The sequence below is a fragment of the Channa argus genome, chromosome 24 (genome assembly GCF_033026475.1).
Source record: "Channa argus isolate prfri chromosome 24, Channa argus male v1.0, whole genome shotgun sequence".
In the NCBI taxonomy this organism is placed as follows: Eukaryota; Metazoa; Chordata; class Actinopteri; order Anabantiformes; family Channidae; genus Channa; species Channa argus.
Window position 1 is genome coordinate 7,661,478 of NC_090220.1, and position 12,276 is coordinate 7,673,753.

General features: G+C 37.6%; 1 protein-coding gene across 3 annotated transcripts; it reads right to left on the reverse strand.

Annotated features, from left to right (window-relative positions):
* Nucleotides 1-6,762: 6,762 nt before the first annotated feature.
* Nucleotides 6,763-11,963, reverse strand: zgc:153990 (uncharacterized protein LOC768125 homolog). 3 transcript variants are annotated; one of them, XM_067494653.1, is made up of 5 exons: nucleotides 10,232-11,115; nucleotides 9,944-10,046; nucleotides 8,540-8,977; nucleotides 8,150-8,203; nucleotides 6,763-8,048 (listed from the first exon to the last, which is right to left on the reverse strand). In XM_067494653.1, exons 1-5 carry the CDS (start codon nucleotides 10,370-10,372, stop codon nucleotides 7,606-7,608), a joined length of 1,179 nt encoding a protein of 392 aa, XP_067350754.1. In that variant the 5' UTR covers nucleotides 10,373-11,115; the 3' UTR covers nucleotides 6,763-7,605. The 3 variants fall into 3 exon arrangements, with proteins under 3 accessions (XP_067350754.1, XP_067350756.1, XP_067350755.1); XM_067494654.1 differs by lacking the exon at nucleotides 9,944-10,046 and adding an exon at nucleotides 11,810-11,963 and having other exon boundaries at nucleotides 6,769-8,048; nucleotides 10,954-11,155; XM_067494655.1 differs by lacking the exon at nucleotides 9,944-10,046 and having other exon boundaries at nucleotides 6,768-8,048; nucleotides 10,954-11,113.
* Nucleotides 11,964-12,276: the final 313 nt, after the last annotated feature.

Consider the following 12,276-nt stretch of genomic DNA (forward strand, 5'->3'; position numbering starts at 1 on the left):
AAGACATATTCAGATTGTTTACTAAAATTAAATTTGTGATACTAAAATGAAAAAATGACATACAAATATGTTTCTTAAAGCAGAACTTTGGGAAATAAAGTAGCATGGGATTGAAAATCAGTCCATCCCGGGCATCCAATACTGAGATTGTGTCAAAGCCCATGGCATCTAATAGATATGTGCAAGGCCAAACCCATGTGAGGCACAGAGTTTAACCTTCTCTGATTGGGTAGAAAGGTGAGCCTCATTAAAAAAACTTTAGAGGGGCATATCTCTTCAGTGCTGTTCTGGGAGTCCATGTCACAGGAGGTGTTGACATCGCTTCTTCACATTAAAACAAGTTATGTAACATTACTCTACTAAAGAAAGATTTTAAAAAGTTGTAGGTATTTGTTAAATTCCTATATTGAAGGTAGCACCATCAAAATGTACCCTGCTGTAGAAAGATATTGGACCTCCTCCTGATTCTCTTCAAACTATTTCAGATCTTAAAACTTAATCTGGCATAAAACTAAGGCAACCTGAGCAAACACCAAATACAAGTTTGAAATGACATTGATGATCTGATGCTCTCATTCAGGATTCTCTGCTACACACCAGAATCCATGTTTTGTTCTCAGTCATGGTAAGTCCCCCATGTCCTAAAGCAGCAGAGCAACTCCACACCATCACGTGTGATCATACTTATGTTGTTCGTTTAGTGGAATTTTGTGTTTGACTGAATATTTTCTCAAAGATTAGAGGTTAATTACAGATAAACTACCAGCCCTAAAATCTATTAACTGCTATCATGAAAATATACTTTTCACAGTCACGGACATATTTTTCCCTTTTCTAAATGTTAACCAACTGGAAGCTGTTTATAGTTTGTCTTTCATGTATCTTATGTAGGATGGACCATATTGATGTTAGGACTCAGAAAGTCCATTCAAAATGGCAATATTTATGATTTGTTTTCAAGAATGGGCGAGGAGACCCTTTTAATATTATCATGTTTCAATCATCATGTTCAAGAAACTGCTCAACAAATGATTATTTAAGCTATAGACTAAGTAAATCCGAGTTTTTAAATGGTTTTATGGTATTCGCTTGGAGTATGAATGGTTTTACAATTATTCAAAAAGTTATTTAGTCATTTCATACTATATCATATTAAACATGGTTTAACAAACACTGTTTTTAGCAATTAAATCTGAGTTAAACAGATTTCTGTCAGTAATGAAGGCGACTATTTTTTATAAACTTGACGCCAGAACATTTAACGGAGCAACATTTGGCTCTGACAGACATTTTCCTCCAGTGAACACACAGCACAACAGGAAACAGTATAAAGACACAACACATTCAGGTGTGTGAGATCTGCTTGATTGGAAGTCAATCTATTCTCAGACTGGACCAATAAGAGGAGAGATGGTTGATACTACACTGGTTCTCTCATACAGTTACTAATAACATCTTTGTGGAATAGAAACACAAGTATATCAGTGAAATGAATACATCATAACATTTTACATACACTAAAATAAACACACACAGGTTTCCACTATAAATATAATTTTAAATGTATACATAATAATTTTGCAATTATATTAACTTTATAGAAGCATTTTCTGAATAGAAAAGGTGAGAGGATGGGGAAATGACAGTATTAGGGCAATTTTGTAGATGTGTGGATTTGTTTTTGACTGGACTCTCATAATAAGACCATAATCATTTCGGTTTGGGTCATAGTCCATACAAAGAGGCATTGGGTGATTCCCTTTTGTTGCACTTCATTCCACCTGTGGGTCCCATTAAATATACAGGAAGAATTGTGCTGATGTTGTTACCTGAAGATTTACATACCTAGGAAATGCAGTGCAACTGTTTTGCTATTTGTCTTTTTTTTTTTTTTTTAAGAATTCCATATGAATATACCTTTCCCTTATTTTTGGCAAATGTCAATAAACTCACTTGATATAAGCAAATATATCTCTAGTTTGTGAGAAGGCAATTTCTTTCTACTCTCAAAGTACAACAAAGACTACACTGATATCCACCAGTGGAAGAACTGTCCAGTTTAATAGTTGGAGAATATCATCCATAATGTAACTTTGTCTTATATCTGAAAATATATGTATATACACTATTTACTATTATTGTTCTATGTATTTCCATAGGTGTTTTTTTTTTTAAAGTTCAGACTGAAACAGACAGAAAGAGTCAAAAAAAAAATAATTAGTCACCAGCCAAGTTTTATCATTTATTATTTTCAACTGTTGGTAGCTCTGCCTCTATGCACTTGTATGTAACAATGAAATACTTTCTACTGTAATGTGCCCAGGTCATCTACAATAATGGTTTTGAATAGATTTCAGGATCAGGAATTGTTGAATTTTAAGTAGATTTACTGGTGTTTCACCTAATAGCAGCAAAATACAAAATATGTGTTACAGATGCAGAAACTGTAGGGAAATTACAACATATTGGTGAGGATGTCATTGTGTATCTTCACTGCTCCCATTTCACAAGGCCCACAAACATCTAACAACCATTTCTCTTTATTGATCACTGGTGCTCTGACAAACATATTATAAACATTCTGTATTTTGTAATGTTGCCTGAACAAGGGAAAGAATACATTTTTTTCCTTTGGTCAGTTACCATGTCACAAATCCACCCCAACACAACAGATATGGTGAAGTAAATAAAATGCTTTAATGTTTGGCTTAGCAGCAGATGCAGAACTTCTTTTGTTTGGGACAAAAGTGATCTCATCCCAGCTGAGATACTGATCTGCCTTCCTTCAATTCTACCTTTCCTGCCCCAGCCCAGACTCTGTCCTGCAGCAGATTCAGTGGCAGATGGGAGATGAAAGCGGGAGTTGGAGGAACGACGGAATGAGAACAGGTGGGGGTTAAAAGTGAAGAAAAGGAAAGGGTACAGGGGTCAACTGGGCAAATAGAAAGGGGGAGGATACTAACATATAGACTTGCAGCAGAAAAGATCGATGGATGGATGGTCCTTTGTATTGTGTAATCTAAATCGGTGTCTCCTTGTGCCAGATGTCCACTAACCAACTTGAATATAAAAATTTTCTGTGAGTTAAAAAAAGAGTTGCAAACACTCAGCCTAGTGCAGCAGTTTTTAGTCAACTAAGTTATTTGTTTTATTCTGCTGGTATCTGAGTTAAAGTGTAGATTTGATTGTTAGAATTAGTTCACCACTGCATTTAGAATAGCAGAAAAGGGGCAGCTTAAAAAGGTGTCGTAGTGTAAGTATTCTCTTTCTAAGTGAAATAGACAAAGTAGTATTTTATTCTAAAGAGATTGGAAAGAGTTAGAATATAGTTTTATAGGCACTCAAGTGAATAATGGCCTTTCAGAAAGGCTTAAGTCTCAGGTTTAAGGGCTCCATAAAGACGTGGAGGAAAAGAACAGCCCACAATGTGAATGCAGCTGCCTATTAAGAACTTCAGCCCCCCAGTCTGACACTAATGCTGCCCCCTGCCTTCCTGCTGTGGAGGAAGCCCCAGCAGACTGTCGAACTCCTGCTGCATCCCACCCTCTCTCCCTCACTTCTGTGGCATGCTGGCCCAACCCCAGCAGCTGTTTAACCAACTGAGGCAGTGGGGTGGGGGCTGAAGGTGAACAATGCAGTTTGACTCAATTCTTTTCCTTTGTGTATGTGTGTGCATGTAAGTATGTAATTTATTTATGGTAAAACATGAAATTACAATTTCAAATTACCACTCTTCAAAATACCAACATGGATTTAAAAGAATTAGATACATACACACCTCTAATTAAACGCAAGTTAGAGTGTTTAAAAATTAACCAAGGAGTGTGTTATACAATATGACTATTAATATAAGAAATGTGACGTGTCATAATACAAAATCTGCCAAAAGCTATGATCACAACACATGATTATCAGCATATAGTTAAATTAGAGAAAACGGAAAGTTGGGGACTGTATACAAATTATTAAGGCTAGAAGGAAATCAGGTGGGGTTTTGTGTATGTTTTGTTTTTACTAAATAAATGCTTATCAGAATCAGTCATAAATGATGGTTGTGATACTGTGATTCAGCACAGTGCATTGTTGAAATATCTCATAAAGCCTGACCTTTTAGAGAGACTGTGCAAAAGAGCCCCCTACTGCAAATTTTAAGATCGTGCAAAACTAACTGGACACCTGCGGAACAGTGTGCACGACCTCTGTTTTTCACAACTGTTTTTCACTGAAGGACGATTGGTGTCATTTTATTTTTCTGAAAATCTCGGGAAGAGAGTCAAATTAACATGTTGCCTTTCTGACTTCCTTGTGCCAAGCTCATTCATTTCTACAAAACCTGTAAACATCAAAATGGAAATTTTAAATAAGTAAATAGTTCTCTAAAAAATGATAGTATGATCAACCAGCAATGTAATTAATTGCTATTTAAAGTATTAATGGATACTTGTGCATTTAACAGAGACTATTTTCAACAGTGGATTATTACTTGTTTCATTATTTGTTGTTCCACTGAATATTTGTTGCAGCAGGACATGGCATGGGGCATCCCTACCCACTAAAATTACAATGTCCAGGTCGTGTGGCTCACTGATGTGTTTTCAATATCGGTTGGACACCAACTGAGCTCTATTGCACGCAGGATTGTAGTACAGTGGTAACAAAGTGTGGCAGCCTGGTACCAAATGATGCATTCACAGATGTCTCTTCTGAGGAGAAGCAGGAATAGTCACATGCAACAGCTGAGTCTAATTAGCACAGGTATAGGAACTACTTAGTGGAATCACCTGGTTCAGTACTTTTTTTGGGAAATATAATTGCGCAAAAACCTCTGGGTAACAAACTATACTTACGTGAATACACGTAAAATACTATTATAAGTGAAACATCCACTCTGCTCAATAAATGCTTCCATCTCTTAAATTTTTCACCTGACATTTAAGAATCTAAGGCAGTGATCAGAACATATTTTTTTAAATTGTGGCTTTAAAAAGTGAATTTCATCCAGTAACAGTCTCCCAGTCTGAGGAGTGAGGGAATGTAAATTCCAGCAGATAAAGAAACACTCAACTTCTGAATACTAGCCCCACACTGGAACTTAATTTCTGCAAAACTACAAAACAGTTGGCTCTAATTAGCAGTTGAAAGTCTCCATTTTATATTGACCTCAGCTGATGAGAGAGGGGATTATTGTCCATCAGGAGAAGGACACTTCAATCAAATTCCGATGTGAATCAAATGAGTTATTAGGAGCACACACTTTATTTGATCGACACATTCAGAGATACTGTTTAAAACTCATCACCGTAAAACTAGTGGTTTTCTTACAAATACAAATAAGGAAAGAGCTCACTTTCTGAAACAGCCTTTTTAGAGAGTCATCAAGCAAAGCTGCACATTTCAGACTATGACTTGGCAACTTAGTGTAGTAAAACACTGATGACTCTAAACGTTCTTTAACTAGTATAAATGTAACATTGTTAGTCATCACAGATGACCCAACAAAGATCATATTGATTTTAAACTGTTTTGTTGCCTTTACAATTTTTACAATTTATTTTGCTGTGAGCACACTGGCAAGGTCCTTTTTTTCTTTCCTACTTGATTGACAGCTGGTAACCTTTTAGTAAAATACCTTCTGGATTTACTAAAATTTAATATGAACTGCATGTCTGAAAGTATTTGTGAGTGTGCAAATGTCATTGTTGTGTGTATAAGTTTTTTACATTCATGTGAAAAATTGCCTATATATTTCAGGAAGCGCCTAATTTCAATTTAATGCAGGTAACTTTTTTAAATGGTTGGAATGCTATCAGTGTGTCTGTTCTTAATTTTAGGTAAAAGGCTGCAAGACCGCTGTTGGTGGAAAGTTATTTTTCCCACTTTATACTTTTTGGTGGAATTAAGTGTCATATAGCAGGCTTTGGATACAGACAGGGTTGTTCAAAATAATAGCAGTACAATGTGACTAACCAAAATAACCCAGGTTTTTAGTATATTTTTCATTGCTACATGGCAAACAAGTTACCAGTAGGTGCAGTAGATTTTAAGAAAACAAACAAGACGCAGCATTCATGATATGCACGCTGGTAAAACTGTGCAATTAGTTGAAAGGGGTGTGTTCAAAAAAGGATGCTAAATCCTAGAAACAAAACGTTTGTACAAAATAGTTCTGAGTTTGTACAGTCAACGGCAGACACTGGTATTTTTTTTTGAACACAAGTAATCAAAGTACGCTGTTCTTCTGAACAATGTCTGGAACGACCCATTTTCCTCAGGCTTTCAAATGCATGTTCAACAAGTGCTGGCTTCATCCTTAAATAGGGGGCCACCTGATTCACACCTGTTTTTTCACAAAATTGATGACCTCAGTGATTGAATGCCACACTGCTTTTGTTTTAACACACCCCTTTCAACTAATTCCCCAATTGCACTGGCTTACCAGCGTGCATATCATGAATGCTGGGTCTTGTTTGTTTTCTGAGAATCTACTGCACCTACTGGTAACTTGTTTGCCACATAGCAATAAAAAATATAGTAAAAACCTGGATTATTCTGGTTAGTCACATTGTACTGCTATTATTTTGAACAACCCTACATTATATCTTAGAATACTATATTACAATGCCATAAACTTTATGATTTAAGGTCTGTGCTTTTTTTTTTCATTATTTGAGTTTATGGTACTCTTTGGGGTCTATTTGGACAATCACCAGTAATCAGATCATACTGTACATTTTAAATTTAATGATTTATTTGTAATGTACCATCTTTAATAACATCAGATTATTAATAAAATGGCAAGTAACCTCGGGTCAAGACGTACTTCAATTATTAAGCAATAAAGCTCCAAATGGAAAAACGCAGCTCCTGAACCCAAGATTTACTTTATAATAACTCTATATCTGATTATCACATTACTGAACTTGACTACAGCACTCTTTAGAGCTAGGAAAATGACTTGTGCTCCGTTTAAATACAGGAGGGGGTTTATTCCATTTTTAAAAGAAATTATTCAAATTGTCTTATTCAAGTGTTTTTTATAATGTAAAAAAACTAAGTCAGACAAGCACACATTATTCAGTTACAGATATTTCTATGTTTAGCTCTCACACATACAGACCATATAATGGTCAGGTGCACAAATCCACTCACCTTTACAGTACATGTGATAATCTCCAGACACTGATGCAAGAGAAAGTTACAATTTATACAAGAACATACATATGGATTTGACCGACTCATTCAAAAATGAAAAACTCATTCTTTGCATGTCATTATTAAAATAATCTAGGCTTTAAATATGGTGTATGCTTAAACACAAGTGGTAGGAGTCTCACTTTCGGTAGCAAAATAAAACACACCCCACATGTTTTTTCTTTCTTAACATTAATATTTTTCAGTCCATTTTCATGTAACCACGCAGACAGGCAATTCAAACAATACAATGTTTCTACGAATAGTTTTAAAATAGAACCACAGAAAATCTGTTCAGTACTATCAAAAAGTACAGCAATCACCAGTGGAGTCCAAAGGAACTTAAAAGTTCCTGTGCCTGAAGGCCATGTATAAAGCCAGTGATACAACTTAACAACAATGTCAGCTTTGTTGCTATAATGCTGGCCGTCCATTCAGTTTGTCATGCATGAGTGCAATGGCTCCACCTGTGAAGTCTCTGAGAACCTGCACTGTCTCCCGTTGTAACTGCAGGGACTCACGCACAAACTCCTGCTGGGTTTCTGCTAGCTGCTGCACTGACTCAGACAGTAACTCAAGGGAGCGCGAAACTGTCTCCAGAAGCATGTTGGTGGCGTGCTGCTCTTGAAGGCTTAGCGATGCATTATGCAGCATGCTGTCCCTCGAGTTCTGTGAGTGCTGAACTGGCATCGGAAGCGTGGCTGTTGATGCTGGAAGTCCTGAGGAGACCTGAGGTCGTCTTTGTTTCTGGATGCCATTGTTTCCTTGGTGTTCGTCGTTTGATTTTGATGTGTGAGTGGAGGGAAGCAAGTCATCCCTTTGGTCATCATCCGAGTCACCAAATGCTGGTTCAGTATCTTGAGTCAAAGTAAAAGGCTCGTCAGCAATTTCTTTTTACTATATCATGCAACAAAAATGCAAGGTATTGTTCATTATTATACAAATATTTACAAACCACCTTCTGTTGCAGGTACTTCATACTGCATATCATACGCAGGTTGTGATGAGTCCCCTGCAATCAATGTATAAATACAACAATGTGAAAGCAGTTCTTCTCAATAAGCCCTTTCTCTAGTTATGGAAATGATCTAAAATTCTAAGGTTTTTCACACGCATGCCATTCATTCATTCATTTATATCTTTTTATGCAAGATGTGTACTTTCAGAAAGTGACATGAAGTTGTGTAACATCTGAACGTGATATTTAGAATAATGTATCATTAGAATTATATATCATTATTATTAAATTAAATAATATTATTAAAGTGCAAGTAAATCCTGACAAAACTATGACCGTATTCACAATAAAAGCTGTTCCCATCAGGTAGAAACTGATCCCGTTTGTTACCTGAAGGTGCAAGTCCACCCATGGTGTAGGAGGATGATGGGGGCATAGACGTTATGTCCACACCGCCATTAGGAGAACTGTGCATTCCTAACATATCCTCCTCTTCATTTTCTTCTTCCTCCTCTGGGACATCGTCGTCATCTCCCAGTGGACCAAAGTCACCTGTGCTCTGGTCTTCATCATCCATTTCCAGAATCTGGAGCACGATTTTCTCTGTCTGGTTAAGGTCTCTGGAAAGACGCGAGTTAAGGCCCCTGTTAGGCACTGTTCCCGACCGCATGGCAGCAACTTTACGCTTGGTGTCACACTTCAGGTCAGACCACTTCTTGATGACCTCGATGACTTCACGCTGACACTCCCCTATCTCATTCACACGTGCTGTGATCTCTGCCCAAGTGCGCTTCTTCACATCTGTTGGCACACCACGGTTGAACTTGCCTTTTAACCATGGCGGGGAAAAAAACCAAGATGACCTTATATTATTATATAATACGTATTGTGATAATTCCTCTCTTTGATAAAAATGTTGTCATAATGTCAATGTATTTATATACTGGTGTTGTGTTATGATTTGTTTGCAAACATGCTGTAACAGAAACAAGAGACATGATGCTGGGGAGGATCAGGTTAATGATAAATGGACCACAAATAATAATGTGAAGGAAATATTTCATTTAGATTTTATTTTTTATGTACTTAATTTGTTTACTTTGTTTAGGATTTGATGATGTCTAAGCTTATTCTCTTCAAAACCAGATTCTTGACTTCCTGACAGATAAACCTCAATTTGTGTGGGTGGGGAAAAAACACATCGACCTTCACTCTACTTAGTACTGGCTCTCCTCAGGGGTGTGTCCATTGTTTTACAATTTGATGACACACGACTGTTGTGCAAAATTTGAAAAAACAAAACAAATGCATTATTCAATACGCAGATGACACAACTGTGGTGGGGCTCATCCAGAACAATGATGATATAGTTTACAGAGAAAAGGTGAAACAGCTCACAGACTGATGCAGCAACAACAAGAAACTACTGATCGACTTCAGAAGAAAGTGACCCAGCGTGTGATGTTTCTGGGGGTTCATATGACAAATAACTTGACCTGGTCCCTGCACAGTTCCTCCCTTGTCAAAAAAGCTCACCAGTGCCTACACTGCTTGAGGAGAGTACATCTCAGCCCATCAGTCGTCACCACCTTCTATAGAGGAGGCATAGAGACTGTGCTGACGGGCAGCATCTCCCTCTGGTACGAGAGCAGGAAGGCCACAAATAAAAAGGATCTGAGGAGAATGGTGAGGTCAGTTGAGAGGACTATTGGGGTCAAACTGCCACCTAATGAGGACCTGGCCCGACAGCACTGTCTGTCGAGGGCAAACATAATCATCAGGGACTTAACTCACCACAGCCATAGCCTGTTCTGTCTGCTGCCCTCAGGTAGGCGGTACCGCAGTCTGAGGTGCAGGTCGGCACGTTTCTGTGAGTTTCTTTCCAACTGCCATCAGACTGTTAAATAGTGAAATATTGTAGTGGAAGGGTACATGGGACAATAATAATCTAAGTGAAATAGATTTTGTGCAATAATTTTGGGAAGCAGGTTTTACACATTTTTATATTCACACCGCTTTTATATTTATATATGTATCTATTTTTTACTTGCAAGTTACATACATTCTTACTGCTATACACACCGTGGGCGACTGTGGTGAAGGAGGTAGAGCGGTTGTCCACCAATCCCACAGATGTTGGTTCGATCCACGGCTCCTCCGGCCACATGTCGAAGACACTAAACCCCAACTTAGTTGCTCCCGATGAGTGGTGGCCAGCTGCATAGCAGCTCCCCCATTGGTGTATGAGTGTGATTGTGAGTGCGAATGGGTAAAGCACTTTTAGTGCCAATATGTAGAAAAGCGCTAAGTGCAGACCATTTACCATTTACCATTTACACCCTCAGCTGCTAAAATGTTTTTCTTACTTTCATATTTCAATTTTATCGTGTGTATCTGTGAAATCAACATTTTGTCCTGCACTGCATCTTTGAAGGGGTGTTTGAATGACAATAAAAGGAATCTTGAATCTTATAATTTTGATTATGGAATCTTTGCTTAGCTCCAAAGATTCTTAACCAATGTTACTTGTGAATAAAAATAAATTCTACTTTAATATTTTGCTATTTTTGTTGCCCCCCCCCCCAAAAAAAATGTTGATACATAACTGGTTTAAAGTACCCACCCATAATACCCATTCCATAATTCAATCTATGTAATTTGTTCTTTATACCCAAACTACTTTGTTCCCTTTCATGTTTTTGTAACAACTTTCCAGGAATGCTGACAAAATCCCTCAAAGCACCTCCTCCTCTAATAGGTAATAAATAACATTCTGTATGGGTTAAAAAGTTAAAGACACATACCCACAACAACCATACGATGCTTCCTCACTTCATCCAACAGTATGTGGACTTCACTGAAGGAGAAACGAGCTTTTCTCTTCTTGAAGCGCGTAACACTGTCTTGGTTGTAGTATACTGGTGAAGACATCCTCCACAGACCGAGTGTTTGTTGGTGTCCAGCTGCTTATTCCCCTTCTGCTGTGCTTTGTTCCAGCTTCTGCAGCTGTAGTCAAGTTAAGAGAGAATGCTAAGTGTTGGTAAATCTGCTCATGTCATAGTGTTTTGCTTTTACATTAGAAACTACGATTAGAGGCTATGGCAGTATGCAAACAGGTGACTTAATGAAAGCTAATGCAAGTAGCTAGAACTGATGCAGCAATGACATTAAACAGGGTTAGACTCAACTGCAGAGCAATGTCCTAGTGTGCGGGTCGAGTTTTAATTATCATTATTATTTAATTATCTCTATGACGTTTTTATGTTCACATAAACTTAAGTATAGAAATATTGCAGGTTTGGCATCATAACAGTTTCAGTACTAGCATTGAAAGAGTGAATGAACAATAGACGATGCTACTTTACACATGCAATAGCCTATTTAGCTAGCTGTCCAGAGGCCATTTGTAGTCAGTCACATGATACCCTTCACATATATCGTCCTCGTTATTTTTCAACGAGTAACGGCTATTTCATTTAAGTCATAATGCATCATACTCTGTTTCGTTAGCCAGCTTTAGCCCAATGTTACACAACAGCGCACACTAACATTAGGTAGCTAACGCTACGTTACAATCACATTGTTAATGTGAAGCTCACGTAAGCCCAGCTCACTGGGTATATGTTAGTGGCAGGAATAATAATGAAATTGTGAACACACCCCAAGTGAAAGAAGATGTGATTTGGTCCAAAAGCGTGAAGATAAACTTCCTTGTCGCCAGGGTAGCTATTGTCAAGCTAACCGGTGTGAAGCTAAGGCTTGTAGCAAGCATGTCCGGTTAACATTATTATTAGGTAGCGTTAGCTAACGTTGGCTAACTCGAGCCGGAAGCTTAAGTATTACTGACGTGCATGACATTAGTGTAACTGTATATGACATTTTATGACATTTTAAATAAATCAATAACAATTGATATAATGTGTCAATCTTGATAGGATAATGTGAGATACATTTCTTGCTGATTTTATCCCCGTTGCAAAAATGCGTAGTTTTATTTTGAAGGAGTAACCCCAACTTCTGGTATCACTTGCTGTGCTTTATCCACTCATACACACACACAGAGGAAATGTGGGCAGTTGCTCCCTAGTGAAGTTGTTCTTAATGAAGAAGCCTTGCTATTTATCATT